Source organism: Dendroctonus ponderosae, unplaced genomic scaffold, assembly GCF_020466585.1.
Source record: "Dendroctonus ponderosae isolate FM_Combo_2020 unplaced genomic scaffold, Dpon_F_20191213v2 Dpon_F_20191213_1, whole genome shotgun sequence".
Taxonomy (NCBI): Eukaryota; Metazoa; Arthropoda; class Insecta; order Coleoptera; family Curculionidae; genus Dendroctonus; species Dendroctonus ponderosae.
In genome coordinates this window covers 17,689,888-17,703,357 of record NW_026017110.1, presented here as the reverse complement: position 1 = coordinate 17,703,357, position 13,470 = coordinate 17,689,888, and the positions used below count along the sequence as shown (strand labels likewise).

General features: G+C 32.9%; 2 protein-coding genes across 5 annotated transcripts in view; one reads left to right on the top strand and one right to left on the bottom strand.

The window, feature by feature from the left end:
• LOC109535678 overlaps window positions 1–4,190 on the bottom strand; it is a 9,515-nt gene extending 5,325 nt beyond the window's left edge. Inside the window, exons 1-3 of one of the 3 annotated variants that reach the window (XM_048660937.1) lie at window positions 4,058–4,190; window positions 1,155–1,339; window positions 758–986 (exon numbers count right to left, since the gene is read on the bottom strand). In XM_048660937.1, the coding sequence (XP_048516894.1) occupies window positions 758–986; window positions 1,155–1,294 (369 nt within the window). In that variant the 5' untranslated portion in view covers window positions 1,295–1,339; window positions 4,058–4,190. Of the gene's footprint in view, window positions 1–757; window positions 987–1,154; window positions 1,340–1,394; window positions 1,414–4,057 lie in introns of those variants that run through there. The other 2 variants (XM_048660939.1, XM_048660938.1) reach the window with 2 other exon arrangements.
• Window positions 4,191–4,491: 301 nt separating this feature from the next.
• The window catches only part of LOC109533438 (AN1-type zinc finger protein 6), a 53,425-nt gene continuing 44,446 nt past the window's right edge, over window positions 4,492–13,470 (top strand). Inside the window, exons 1-2 of one of the 2 annotated variants that reach the window (XM_048660965.1) lie at window positions 4,492–4,611; window positions 6,456–6,480. The gene's annotated coding sequence lies outside the window, so the exon portion shown is untranslated. The remainder of the gene's footprint in view (window positions 4,612–6,455; window positions 6,481–13,470) is intronic. The other variant, XM_048660967.1, reaches the window with a different exon arrangement.

Genomic DNA, 13,470 nt, shown 5'->3' with positions numbered 1-13,470 from the left:
ATTGTGTATATTATCCGTTGTAATCCCAATAGATTCAAACGATTTTAACATACTTTTTAAAATGTTTTGTGATTTGTATTTTAGTATGTATATTTTAACAGAGCTCTTGTATTATAACCAATGACTGTGAATGTATATTTTAGACAAACTGATGACGGTGGGGAAAAACACAGGAACGTATTTGTAAGATTTTAAATGATAAACAATAAAATTGACTGGAACCCAGGAATTTCTTTTGAATTAAAAAGAAAATAATTACCAAAACTGATAAATGTTCGTGTTAAATCTAACGTGCACAATATTGCAGCCCGATTGTTTCGTTCAAGAAAGCTCCACTATTTTTCCTTCATTCTTCCTATTCTAGTATTTATGTTTTCTAATTGATTTAACATTTTTCATATTGTTGATTGAAGTTTAATATATTCACTTCAGTAATAGGATCGTATGTATAGAATCCAAAACTCTTGTTTTATTTGCTCAATTAGTTTCGTTGGCTTCTAAGAAAGCGCAAATCCGTCCTACATTTCGTAGAATATTTCTACATCTTTTGGAAATCACTCTTAGTTTTTAGAAACAATTCCTTCTAATATGTATTTTTCAGTTCTTTTTAGTCTGTTTCGATTTCTATCAGAATCGTTTTGCGGTGCTTTGGCTCATTTATTCTTAACTTCCTAACAATTCATATTTGAAAATACATCTAAATGATAACATAAACGTGAAGAACCATTATAAAATTACCAACAATAAATAAACGTACCTTTCCATATAATAATACATCTTTGGGTCGAAAACTTAGTGCAGTATTCAAAGCCAATAATTCCTCTAAATTCGGTAGAATTTTCAGCAGCCGCCTCAGATCTTCAAGTTTCACCCAGTACAACTTGTTAATGTTCAGAACTTTAATGTACTCATAAGATACATTTTCTGTTACGTAGGTGTAAATGTTCGTGTTGAAAAAATCGTAATTTCCACTAACATTAAAATTCCTGCAATCAAAAAGGTTTAAAAGCATTTACATGTTTTAACAGTCCATTACTTTTCGTATTAGAGCAAAAAACATATATTAATTAATACATTAGCTTTTATAAAACTTTTTTAGCACTAAACGTACAATGTAAGCAAACAGATGACAAAATTGAGAAACCTTTACTTACCTAACTAAAGGTATTTCGCCTAAGAAATGCGCATATTCACTGGATGTTTTGCAGAAGTTGATCACATCTGATGTGGTCAAGTAACTAAAAATATGATCCCATAGTTCTTGCGGCAGTCGAACGCCTGCTATATGAGCCATTGTATGAAAAATTGGTTCTATTTCCTATTCGCAACATGTGAAGAGCTAGAAATTGAATATTGTTCATCACAATCATTCATATAAATATAATTATATTTACAATTTTATATAATCTATCTAATACAGTGTTTCTTAAACTGTCTGTAATAAAAACTTTCAAAAAATCATTCAAGGATTCCGAGAACATTAAGTACGTCTTTTTCATAATATCCTTTGTTTCATTCATAACTCGGTTTTTGAGCTAAAAGACGAAGTGAGAAAGCTAAAAGACGAAGAATTCTTTTCTACAACAGAATTTCGAAGTGAAAAGTAGATTATTTGGTGTAAATTGGTTGCTTAAAATTGACTACTTAAGACATGGTTTCAAAAGTTTATCAACTTAATTTAATTCTTCAGGGCAAACATGGAAATGTATTGATATTTTCCGACGGCTTCGATTGCTCACCAACAATAAATAACTTTTTTAAAAAGTGTGCGATCAAATAATAGAAACATTTTGAAAAAAATAAACTTATTGAAATAACATCAGATTCATTTCTGCAGAAAAATATGGTGTTAGTAGAATTCTGGAGCAGTTTAAAAGATAATTATCCTCGTTTGTCACGTGTGTGCGAAGGAGGATTCTCAGCTTTTGTGTCAGCAAAAAATAAATACCGCAACAGAATGAATTTGAATGTTCCTGAAATGAGGAGTCAATTTTTATCCATAAAACCTAGTAGTAAACACGATAAAAAAATCAGTATCACGCAGCTCATTGAAATTTAAATCCTGTTTATATGCCTTATTTTTAAGTTATTTGAGCTTATTGTGCGTGAGTTATTATTGCTCAAGCAATGTTGCGAATGAATTTTAAATTTCTGTTTGATTCAGTTTAATTTAATTTGAAATTATTTGTATTACAAATAGACGGAATTAATGTTTACATGTTCCATTTGTAATTAATACAACCGTTATAATAAATTGTTCGTTTACTTACATTAAATTTTTTTACTATTAAATTTCAAGAAAAAATTGGAACAATAAAAGGGTTCTTTTGATTTAATATTTCAAAAAAACACTGATCTAATAAATGATTGAAAGTAATTTCACTTTTTATTGTAATCACTGAACACAAGACAGTCGTTTCTCTGATGTCTGAGATTTTTACACGTACCTTGCGTCTTAGTAGGATGGTAACCTTTCCCATTTTACTAGTTCCCTATTAATTAATAAATTATTTTTTCCCCAAAATGTAATTTATTATTTTATTTAATGTTTCGTTTAAAACCCCAGTTGTGGCCGGAGTACCTACATGTTGGGTAAATAAGACGTCGGTTAAAGTGCACTATAATTTACTCTCAATTGACGCAATAGTTTTTATTATATTGCAGTTACAATTTAAAATTGTAGTAGTTATAATTTAAAATACCGAAACGCGTCGTTTGTTAATAAATTATAGTCAACTTTAACCGACGTCTTATTTACCCAACATTTTGTTTAAACATTTGTATAAGTAACAGTGTACCTAGTCGATCCTGTTTTTGAAAGAATGAATAAAATCGATAATTAAATTATTCGAAACTAATACACCCCCAAAAATGGTTCTACTGTTTTAGGGTTCGACTGTACTCTACAGAATCACATAGATAAAATGTATTGAAATGAGACGATATTAGCGATTGCTAAAATGTTGAAAAAACTTGTATAATATTTAAAACTCGAAATACCGATTTTAATCCATAAAACCAATAATGATTCGCACTTCGGGTTTTCGGCAAGTACTTTAATATAGCAAATATGAGCATATTGCACTCGGAAAAGTCTTTTCACAGTGCAAGAGCTCGAAATGGCCATTTATTTCAACACAAAAGCTTCGAAAAATGAAGATGGTAAATCAGGGACCTCGAACCACGATTTGGCATATTTTCAAAAACATATGCTTATTTATTTACAGGAGGTTTCATAACTAGTGGACTTTATCGAGTGCATTTGTTTGTTTTGTTGTTTTGAATAGCAAACCTTGAAAGCGCATACATATATCGAAGACAATCTAGAACTATTTTACCAATAAATGCTTGCTCTTTCATATTAGCAGGGTAAAAGACATAAAACACGTTGAAAATTCGACTGGGTGAATTTAAAAAAGTACTCATATTGAGCTGTGAAGTCATTGAAAAAGGCATTCGCCATTATATGACCTAAAGACAATTGCAATGATGAGAATTTAAAAATCGCCCCGCTATGCCGATTTTTCTAAACTGATAATTTAGCGTTCTTTAAGTACCAAAGTAGAGTAATTGTGCATTAATTAAGTAGAGGAAGTGGAAAAGCAAACCGAAACTTGTTGATTCACGAGTGTAATTGTTTACAATTAAGTGGGCATTTTGGAAAAACCATCACTTTCACATTAAAGTAAATAGGGGGTTGAAAGTTTGGCGTAACATACACAAGACAATTACTGCAAACTGTGTGTAGAAGGTCCAACTGTAGATCTTCGTAAAGGTATTTATTAAAACACGCACCAAAAGCACAAGAAGTATTCAACGTTAGAGCACAAGACTTTAAATAAAAGACTGACTTTTCCACTTAACAATTTGAAACATTAGTTAGTTAGTAAGTAATTTAAGGAGCAAATAAGCGCCGCTGCATATGTGGTGTCATAAGAGCCAAAAATACGCATGGATGCAACACAGGTATACACAATGGTCATTTTTAGCCATGACCCAATTAACAAACACTGAATTGACATTCCAAATGTCGAAAACAATGAAGAAGCGCACTTACCACCTAAAGATTCCAAGAAATCAACCTTTCGCACCCTTACACGATCAGGGCAGAAACTACTGAAAAAATTAATGAACACAATAACAAAATAATCTGGTATGTTGTCAACATCAGCTGTCAGCAAGGAATTTACGAATGAATCAAATATCAATAAAACGTTGCCAGACTGTGGGTTTCTGCACTGGTACTCAGCTTTTTCTCGAGTAAAGTTCTATCGATCTTCTCCGTTTTCAGTGCTTCCCATCAGGGCCACGCCTGTAAATTAGGCGGAGACTAGAAAATTTATTCAAATTACTGTCATATTAGTATTTCCAAATTAGGGCTACAATTTCCGCTCTTTAATTTTACAGGCAACTGATGTTTTCGTTAAACAGACGATCTGCCATATTTATTTGCTGTCAGCCAATCCAAATGGTTTCTGTATATCACATGACCTGATGACAATTGCACGTCTAATGTCTGTGTCTGTGACGATCATCGTCGAGGTATCCTGTTTGTCTTTGTGATTCTTCTAATTTCTGGAGCGGATTTTCCTGCGTTTTCATGAAATTTCGGTAAGCTGCTGTGAATTGTAAGATATCCTTGAAATTGACCGCATCTGCCTGCCGAAACAACAAACCTTAGATGTTTCGTAATTTCACTTCCAAATGCTGTTTGGTGGCGCCATTGTGAATGACTTGAACTTATGTTGATAAGATTCTTTACAAATGTATATAATTTCTGAATATTTCCTATAAATCGCTTTATTTACGCAACATTTATGTTGCGTTTTAAACTAAAAGGGTTTTTAGGTGTTGTTGTGGCGTTTTGGTTCAAACCCCCAATTTGTATCAATGCAAATGAAGAAACCAATCTGTCATGCTTCTCAATGAGTTAAAACTAGTTCAGGCAACAATAAACTTGATTATTACACATTAGTCTGCATATTTTACATATTAGGCGTTAGTATGTCAAATGCAAGTATTTCCAGAAAATCCTTGTGGCCTAAAATCTTAGGAAATCACATATACAGAGTGTGTAATCAACAGATTCCGAAGGTGAACACACATGAGGATTTATTTTAATTTGCCTAAACCCAAAGTGGACATTTTTGGAAATATAAAACGTAGATTTAAAAATTGGAGAAAACCGCACATTAACATGTAACACATTTACCCTTAGGCATCTGTATGTAAAATGCAAATACTAGATCCTAGAAAAATCCTAGTCGCTTAAAATCTTAGAAAATCACATACAGAATGTGTATTCAACCCATTCCGGAGGTGAATACACATGAGGATTTATTCTAATTTGTCTGAACCCAAGGTGGAAAGGTTTTTAAATGCACCAAAAAATGGTAAAAAATCTGCTATGTAGTATAGTTATCATTATTTATTCCCATTGAAGAGGACGTTCTCACACTTATTCAAATCCTCTTCAACAAAGCACAATTTGTTAATTTTCTAGTATATTCGGTATGGATAAGTTTTTCAACTTTCAACTGAAAATACTAAAACGTCGAAAGTATAAGAAATATTAAAAAAATATAATAATATAAGTTTTAAAAAATCGAGATGCAGTAATAATTTTATAGAAATACTCGTAATATCCTTTTTGCTTCCCTTTTTTGAGAACTATCTTTCATCAGTCAGTATTCGCCAATTATTCGAAACTTTTAACGAGATAGGAGCAAAATTTTCTAACTTTAGGACGTACTCAAAGCGTAACCTCCGATACCGTTCCAAACAGTCCAACACTTTGGATCTTTTCGATAGCCCTCCTCAAGAACGTTTACTACCGTTTTGTCATAAATTCGGAACGTGGAACGAAGTGGACGCAAAAATATGAAAATGGAAAAACTTTAAACAGCTGGTTGTTTTAAATAGTATTAAGCAGATATTTCCCCCATAAGGTATTAGGTAGCGGTAGGATTACGGTCTTAGCTATCCTATGGAAAACTATTTCGCATCTCCATAACATACAGCTCTAAGTGAAGCGAAAAAATAACTACACTTTTTCCTAGAGCGATTAATATTCGACATTGTGCAATGTGTAATACGTTGTACTAAATATCTATACGATTTTAGTGAGATATTCGACTTCGGCGAACAAAAATGCGTTGTTAAGTAGACCTAATCAGATCAGACCAACCCTTTAACAAGATTGACCTTATTCTTCTACCCTGTACCATCAAGTTAATTTTATAGTATTTTAACGCAAATTTTCATTGCGCGGAACTAATTTGATTAGAAATTTTTTTAGCAGCGGAGACGCATTGAAAATGAATAAACATTCAACTTAAAATAGAAGTCTTGTTTTTATCGAACAAGAATTATTTATTTTTCGGGCGTTTTACAAACCTGTTACCCGAGTTTTTACTGCCATTTTTGCTTTTAATGTGATCTATATTCTGTTTTAGGTTGCCGAAAATTGATGCCCATGTGGTAAGTACTTTTCACTCTCAAATCTGGTCGAAGAATGTTTGACCAAAATGTTTTGAAGGTTGTTTAATTAATTAGGTGTTAATGATTATTTAGAGGCACTTGACAATGTTGAACTTGAGTAAAGTTTCGACCATCTAATGCGTTCATATGAACTAGAAGTTTATCAGTGCGACAACATCTTGGTAACCCATGTATGTCTTTAATACAGACAGCCTTGCAAGGTTTTTGATGTCTATTGTCGTAATTCCATTAGTAAAGTTACCTCATCCGAAGCAGGCATCGCTGTTAAAACCACATTTTGCAATTACTCTATGGCCGGTGACCTATATGAATAATGAAACGTTTATTGATCATATCTTACTAAATATTTTGCCTTTTTACCGCCGAGGTTGTGGATTTCCGAAGTCGAAAGCTGTTATTGCAAAATCCGGTTTTGGAATCTTTGCCCGCTTGGCTATTGCAGGAATTATTCTGTTCAATATTGACCATAATTAATTGGTGCTTTTCAGGCCATGCGGGTAATGAATTAAATGAACCAATAATTGTTTTGAACTTCAATGCGAAGATTTTAGAAGTTTTAGATGAAACTGAAAGAGTAAAATGAAATATGTTTATACAAGGACTAACCGGACTCATACTAACTTTATACTGTAGAATAAAATAAGATATGAATAATACATTTAAAAAATAATTAGTGCCTTGTACTAAGGCACACACAATTGAAATCCTGGTGAAGACCTCATTAAAAGTTGAAACGTCGGCAAATAATTAAAAAGTTACGCTGACTATTGTCCCACACCTGGTATATTTTGAACGTAACTTTACCATTGGGATACTAAACGAAATTGATACAAGAATTAATGTAAGAGGAGAAGCACCTATGTTAATAACAGACGTTTAAAAGTCTTATGTATTGAGTAGCTGGTTTGTTTAATTATATGTGTATTGATATAATCAAAGTATCCATTATTCTAACTATTTTTATCCAACTGTTCGTGTCGTCGTTAGATAAAGAGTTGCTCATATTTCACATACAAAACGTTCGGGCTTCGATGCAAAGTGCGTCTAAAATTTTTGGGAATATTGAAATAAAAACTATCTGAATCTGCAAATTTTCAAATCGAGTGAAAATAAAATAGTGGTGGTCGACAATACGAAATAAGTCCAAAGACTTGACGCAGAATGTTGTAGAAAATTACATATTCAGGGTGGGCCTTAAAAGCCTTCTCCCAGATTTTTTCACTTATCGTAGGTTATAAAACGCAGGAAACTCTCGAGCACATAATTTTTTCATGTAAAGGGGACAACTTCTTTCTGTGCTTTCAACTACAACTATATAAGTTCAACTACATAAATATACCTTCATAATAAAGGGTCAAATTTATTAAATTTCAGATTCGTAAATTGAAGCTCTTATTGTAAATTTGCAGTTTATTCAAACGCCTTTGGAATAATTAATTTTTAACTAGATGCTAGCCCATTATTATTACATTTTAGAAATTATTATTTACAGAATGTTGCTTTAATTTTAACTAATTCATTTAAAATGATTTTCATATTTTATTGACTTAATTTAAGGTTAACATAGAATAAATCTCTTTTAATTAAACTGCTCAACAAAATGAACGTTACACGGCTAAATTTGCCCTAATTTTGGAACTGGATAAATTCTGATTGCTTCAAGCTTGGTTTCTCTTTGAAGCCTTATTTAGCCCCATTGGTTTTTTGTTCGTCCATGTTTTGGTAAAATTAAGCACCTCAGATAATTTTTTTTCAGGGTGGCAAATGAAAAAAAAATTGCAAGGTTCGTCCTGCTCTTAATTAAACAACAATTAGTTGTTTTGAATTTCAACACTAAGTTTAAAGATAAACCAAACAGCTCGAAACGGTTTTCTAATTTTTCGGCCATCTCTTTGGTTTACAGGATGGTTTTGATACAATATGTGAGTTGCATGAAAATTGAGCCAAATCGGAATTGCCCTCGAAATCTGTGATTTTGGCTGACTTAACTCAAGTGAAATATACTTTCAAATATTTCGTTCATATATGATGCTACCGGGTTGCATTGATTGTTTTTCGCAAGTAAACTGTGAAGTTTCAGCTTCACCATGTACCCTAATAATCGGTTCAAAAAATATATATATCACTACAGGGTCAAAAGGTAAATTTTTTTGAGGCCACTCTGTAAATAAACAGGGTGGTCGAAACTTTTCTCGAGATTTTAGGTCTATCGTAATGTCTCTGTCGTAGAAATGAAAACAAACGTTTTTTTTTGTCCAACTGAGAGCTTGCGGAGCTTTCACCAATAATGCAATGTTTCATTTGCCACCCTGTAGAAACTTCATCTGAAGCACTATTTTTTGCAAAAAACACGCAGTAACCGACAAAGAATTGCACTAAATAACGCTTCAAACAGAAATCAAATCGCTTTCAGCAATCAGAATTTATTCAGTTCTAAAATTAGTCCTTGTTACGTATATTTTTTTGAGCAATTTAATATTCTAAAAACTGGAAGTAAAAGTAATTTAAAAATTCGTCACTATTTTCGACTATTTTAAACACTTACAAAATACTTTGATGTGCATTATGACCAATCAACCCAGACGGTTAACCTTGAGTTTTGCACAAAAAAACATATTTATAACAGAAAAATCGACGCTTTCATTATACTGCGAAAAATTGCAAATATACTTCAAAACATTTTTTTACTGCATCCGCTGCAGTAAAAAAGCAAAAGTTTTGTTGGTTGGTTCATAGATACCCCTCAATCCAATTTCTCGAGAGACACCTTGTATATGCAGCACATAAATGTAATAAAACCCAAACTGAAGATGCATATGAATTGATCAATTCAATACCTTTGTGCTGCTGTCATAACGAATATTTAGTTACTTTTTCATCAGCAACCATACATAGTATTTCCTCAATAATCCTCATGAATGAAGTTGCATGATGTACCTTAACTAACGTACACTAATTAAGCTAACAATATATCTGCAATCAATTGCCAATTGATACTCACCAGCCATGCTGACCAATTAAGCATTGGACTTTCAAGTGATTAAAATTTCTGGCTATTACCAATAGTTGCAACCTTGCAAAAAGATCCGAATCCAAGCAAAATTTGATGGATTTTTCTACCAAAAATTATGGCACAAATGCCGGTGAAATCCGTGAAAAGTATCCGAGCTGCACCACTGATTTTTCTGTCGTCATTTTCAATCCCGACAAGACTGAAAACGTCCTTGGTGGCCGCAGTCTACTGAACCAGGAAGTCGTGTGTTTTTTATTGTCTGATCTGACTGACGGGTTTAGCCATCCCAAAATAACCGTCTTTGTTTCAATTTTCCTCCTTCGGAAATTCTGTTTTTCATGCTCTTGAAGCGACGATTCGTAGTAACGCCTATACAAAGACTGTCCACCCGCAGTATTTATGCTCGCAAAAAGGAAACATTAGTCTAATTATAGTGCGACGTATTAATTAGATGGTTCACCAAGCCAGGAAATTTTTGTCGAATTCTGGTGTAGAGTCAATGTCTTGTTTACTGTTATTAGCAGAATTTTTTTGGCTGAAGAAACAATGAGGAAAGGTTGAAATTCAATTAATCCGTTCCAAATGTATTTGAACGTAGAAATAAATTGCTTTGGGTCTATTGTTCTTATTACGAACTTAAAATGAAACCAACTTAGTTTTGAGAACGTTTGCCAATTATAGTTTTTATTGGAACTAATAGGTTTTTAGGCCGTCGTTCGGTAGAATTTCTTCTTGACGTTTCACAAGCACGAGTGGTTTGCATCTTCAGAAGTGGTTTGCTTGAACGCTTACACTGATCAAAACAGTCAAGAAGAAATTCTACCGAACGACGGTATAAAAACCCGAAAAACCCATTAGTTTCAAGGAATGACCTCGAAAGTCTATCTCTTTTGATATAGATTTTATTTTTCGTTGCTTAAAGTTTATTTCGTATTCTTCTAAATTGATACTTATTTGCTTTTTTATTATTAAAATGTACAGTATTTTTCTGATGAATTTATATTAATTGCTTAAATTACATGTGAGTACAAGCTACAAAACAACCAGGAATGGGCCATTGACTTGCATTATTTTTTTATTTGAATTCGAATTATTTTTAAAATGTGCAAATGTTATTTAGCATATTAATACTATGAATTTTGTTTCGCTTATGATTATGATGCATTAAACATTAATGAACGATGCTTTCTGCTGTAAATGGCACAACATCCGATCAAAGTTATTTAAGTATACTTGTATTCATGCTTTGAACATCTTTTTCTTGCGTATTTTGCCTCAATTTTTTTGTTTTTTGAAACGACAGAGTTACCTCAGGTCTTCTATTACAGATTGATAAATAGTGCTCATATTTTACAATGAGAGTGAAAGCTGTAAGATAAAATTCTGATTAGTAAAGAAACTAATTTAATTAGATTTAATAACAAATCTGCGATAGCTCTCAAACGCTACTAAAAAAAGATTATTTTAATAAATTGTTTAACAAGACTTAAATGATAAAAATGTGTAAAAAGTCGCTCTCAGTTTTCATTTTTGTTCTAAATTGCCATTTTTTTTGACTTATCGTTTTAAAGATTTTAGTGAACTTTAATTTAGGGATATAGATAACCATGTATGGATTCAATTGAACGAACATGAGCTAACACAATTATCTTGATTTAGTAGAATCAATCAATCGGTCAATAGATTAAAGAAAAATTTTCAATTTTACGTTTTTTTTCCTAAAATTATTGAAGCGTCCCATTGAATTTGTGATCTATGAAATTATTTGATTTCTATGTATGATTGGTGTTCTATAATTATTTCATTTAATGGCTTTGAAGTTTCCTTTAAATAAAATTTATTACATTCGCAAGTAATTTTGCAATTTTGCTTTGACTTGTAATTTCAGTTTTGAATATACTTCTAATATTGAATTTATTACCTACTTGTTTAATTATATCTGAAATTCCGGGATTAAATGAAATAAAATGGGGTCATTTAAATTGTGTTGTAATTTTCGATTTGTCAATAAAGGAAAGTGGATAATTATTGTTTTTTTTTGTTTCAAATGGAATTTTTTGATGTGAATTGGTCTCGATTATTAATACAAAAATACAATAGAATGTGGGTTAGGTTTTCATTTGTAGATATGCAGTTGTAACGCAAATCCAGCCCACATTAATCGATGTTTTGCGATTGAATCGAAGTCAATGTCAATCAGTAAACCACTGAAACTGTTTTACAAGTTGAAAATAAACACGCCTTTAAACCCAGAGCCTAACTTGTACCGTAATTTTATAAAACTTGTTTGTGATACGTTAATTTTCTACGATCTAAACGCTGTTCAAAACAATTAATTTTAAATTGCAAAAACAAACAAAACAAATTTCATTGAAATATGCTTCATCTAGGGCAACATCCCATAATAAAATTCATTTCTGGGAAATAAATAGCGATTGGCAAACGTTCAGGATCAACTGATGGGGTCGTTGTAAATCCGAGTTTAATGCCATTCATTGATGGTCGAAAATTGGCCATTAAAATGCGATATAAATTTGTTTTTCTTGGCTATTGCAAAGCTTTTATCTTTACGACTCTAAGACAAGATCGGGTGTTTATTAAGTTGCTGCTTGTTGAGAATATGCACTCATTTTTTGATGGAAATTGTTTTGAAGGTGAATATCTTGGCTGTGTGGCGGAAAAGTTAAGTAAGCCAACATAAAAATGAAACTAAAGGTGCAAATAGGCTTAAGTTCCAAACAGCAACGTATTTTCCGCCGTTTCAATAAAAGCAACCAGGTTTTCGCATTTTTTGGATTCCATCAATAAACTACTCTTGTTTACAAAATCTTTTCTCGAAAAATAATCAACAGACATCAGCTGATCGATCCCAAACTTTGCAAGTCAAAGTTCTTTGGAATCTGGCCAATCTGAAAATGTGTTTAATGCTTACAAAACGTGAAGATTGTTCATTTTGAACATCTAGGAAAGCGTCAACTGCGACTTTAATATGAAAGTCTATAGACTCAGCTGATGTTAAATATTTATGCGACTTGTACATTACCCATTTGTAGATTGATTCAGTCGCACGTGAGCCTTGAGCAAACAAAGCATTGATAAAAACAAAACTAAGATCGGATGAAACGTTTGCTGGGCTTATAAGCCTTGGCCCGTTGGAATTGCTTCCTAACGTTTCCGTCACATCAGCGGGGAACATTATCAAATGCGATGAGGCAACTTTCACATATTTTTTGTGATTCTATCCTGTAATGGAGTGTTCAATTCCTATTTACTATTTCAACATATTTATTTTCAAACAAGGATTACACCTTCTTATTGCTAGTTAATCTACGGGTACTTAAATACTAACATCAGTGGATTTATTGACATCAGAGACTTAATCTACCTTAACCTAATCCTTATTACTATAACTTGCGCTAAGCTCTCACCTTGGTTCGCAGTAGGAGATTACCTGTCAGCATTGGATAGTATGCATGGAGCAAGTACCTTACTTTGGCAATTGTGGCTGCCAACTGCTCGTGCCATACTAGTTGTTTATCATAGATAAGCCCAAGATATGTGATCTTGGATCTCCATGGTAGCCTTTGTCCTCCGAGTTCTAGTAAGCCTGGAAGTGGTTGCCTTCCGGCTGAGAAAACTATGGCTTGCGTCTTCTCCGGGCTGAATTCTATTTTCCAATCCCTGCTCCATTTCTCGATATTGACGAGGTGTCTTTGGAGTTTGGCTGTCATTCCAGAACCTTTTCCAATTACAGTGAGTGCAACATCGTCTGCGTATATATAGCTCTCCGTTGCTTTTGTCATTGGAATGACTGCCATGTAGATGTTGAACAACCGGGGACCCATCACGGACCCCTGAGTTACTCCTGGAGCCCAATTCTCGAAACTGGGAACGGCGATCGCATGAGAAAGAAGGGCGTGGTTCTCTCGTGAAGCGAATATTGGTATTCTTGAACG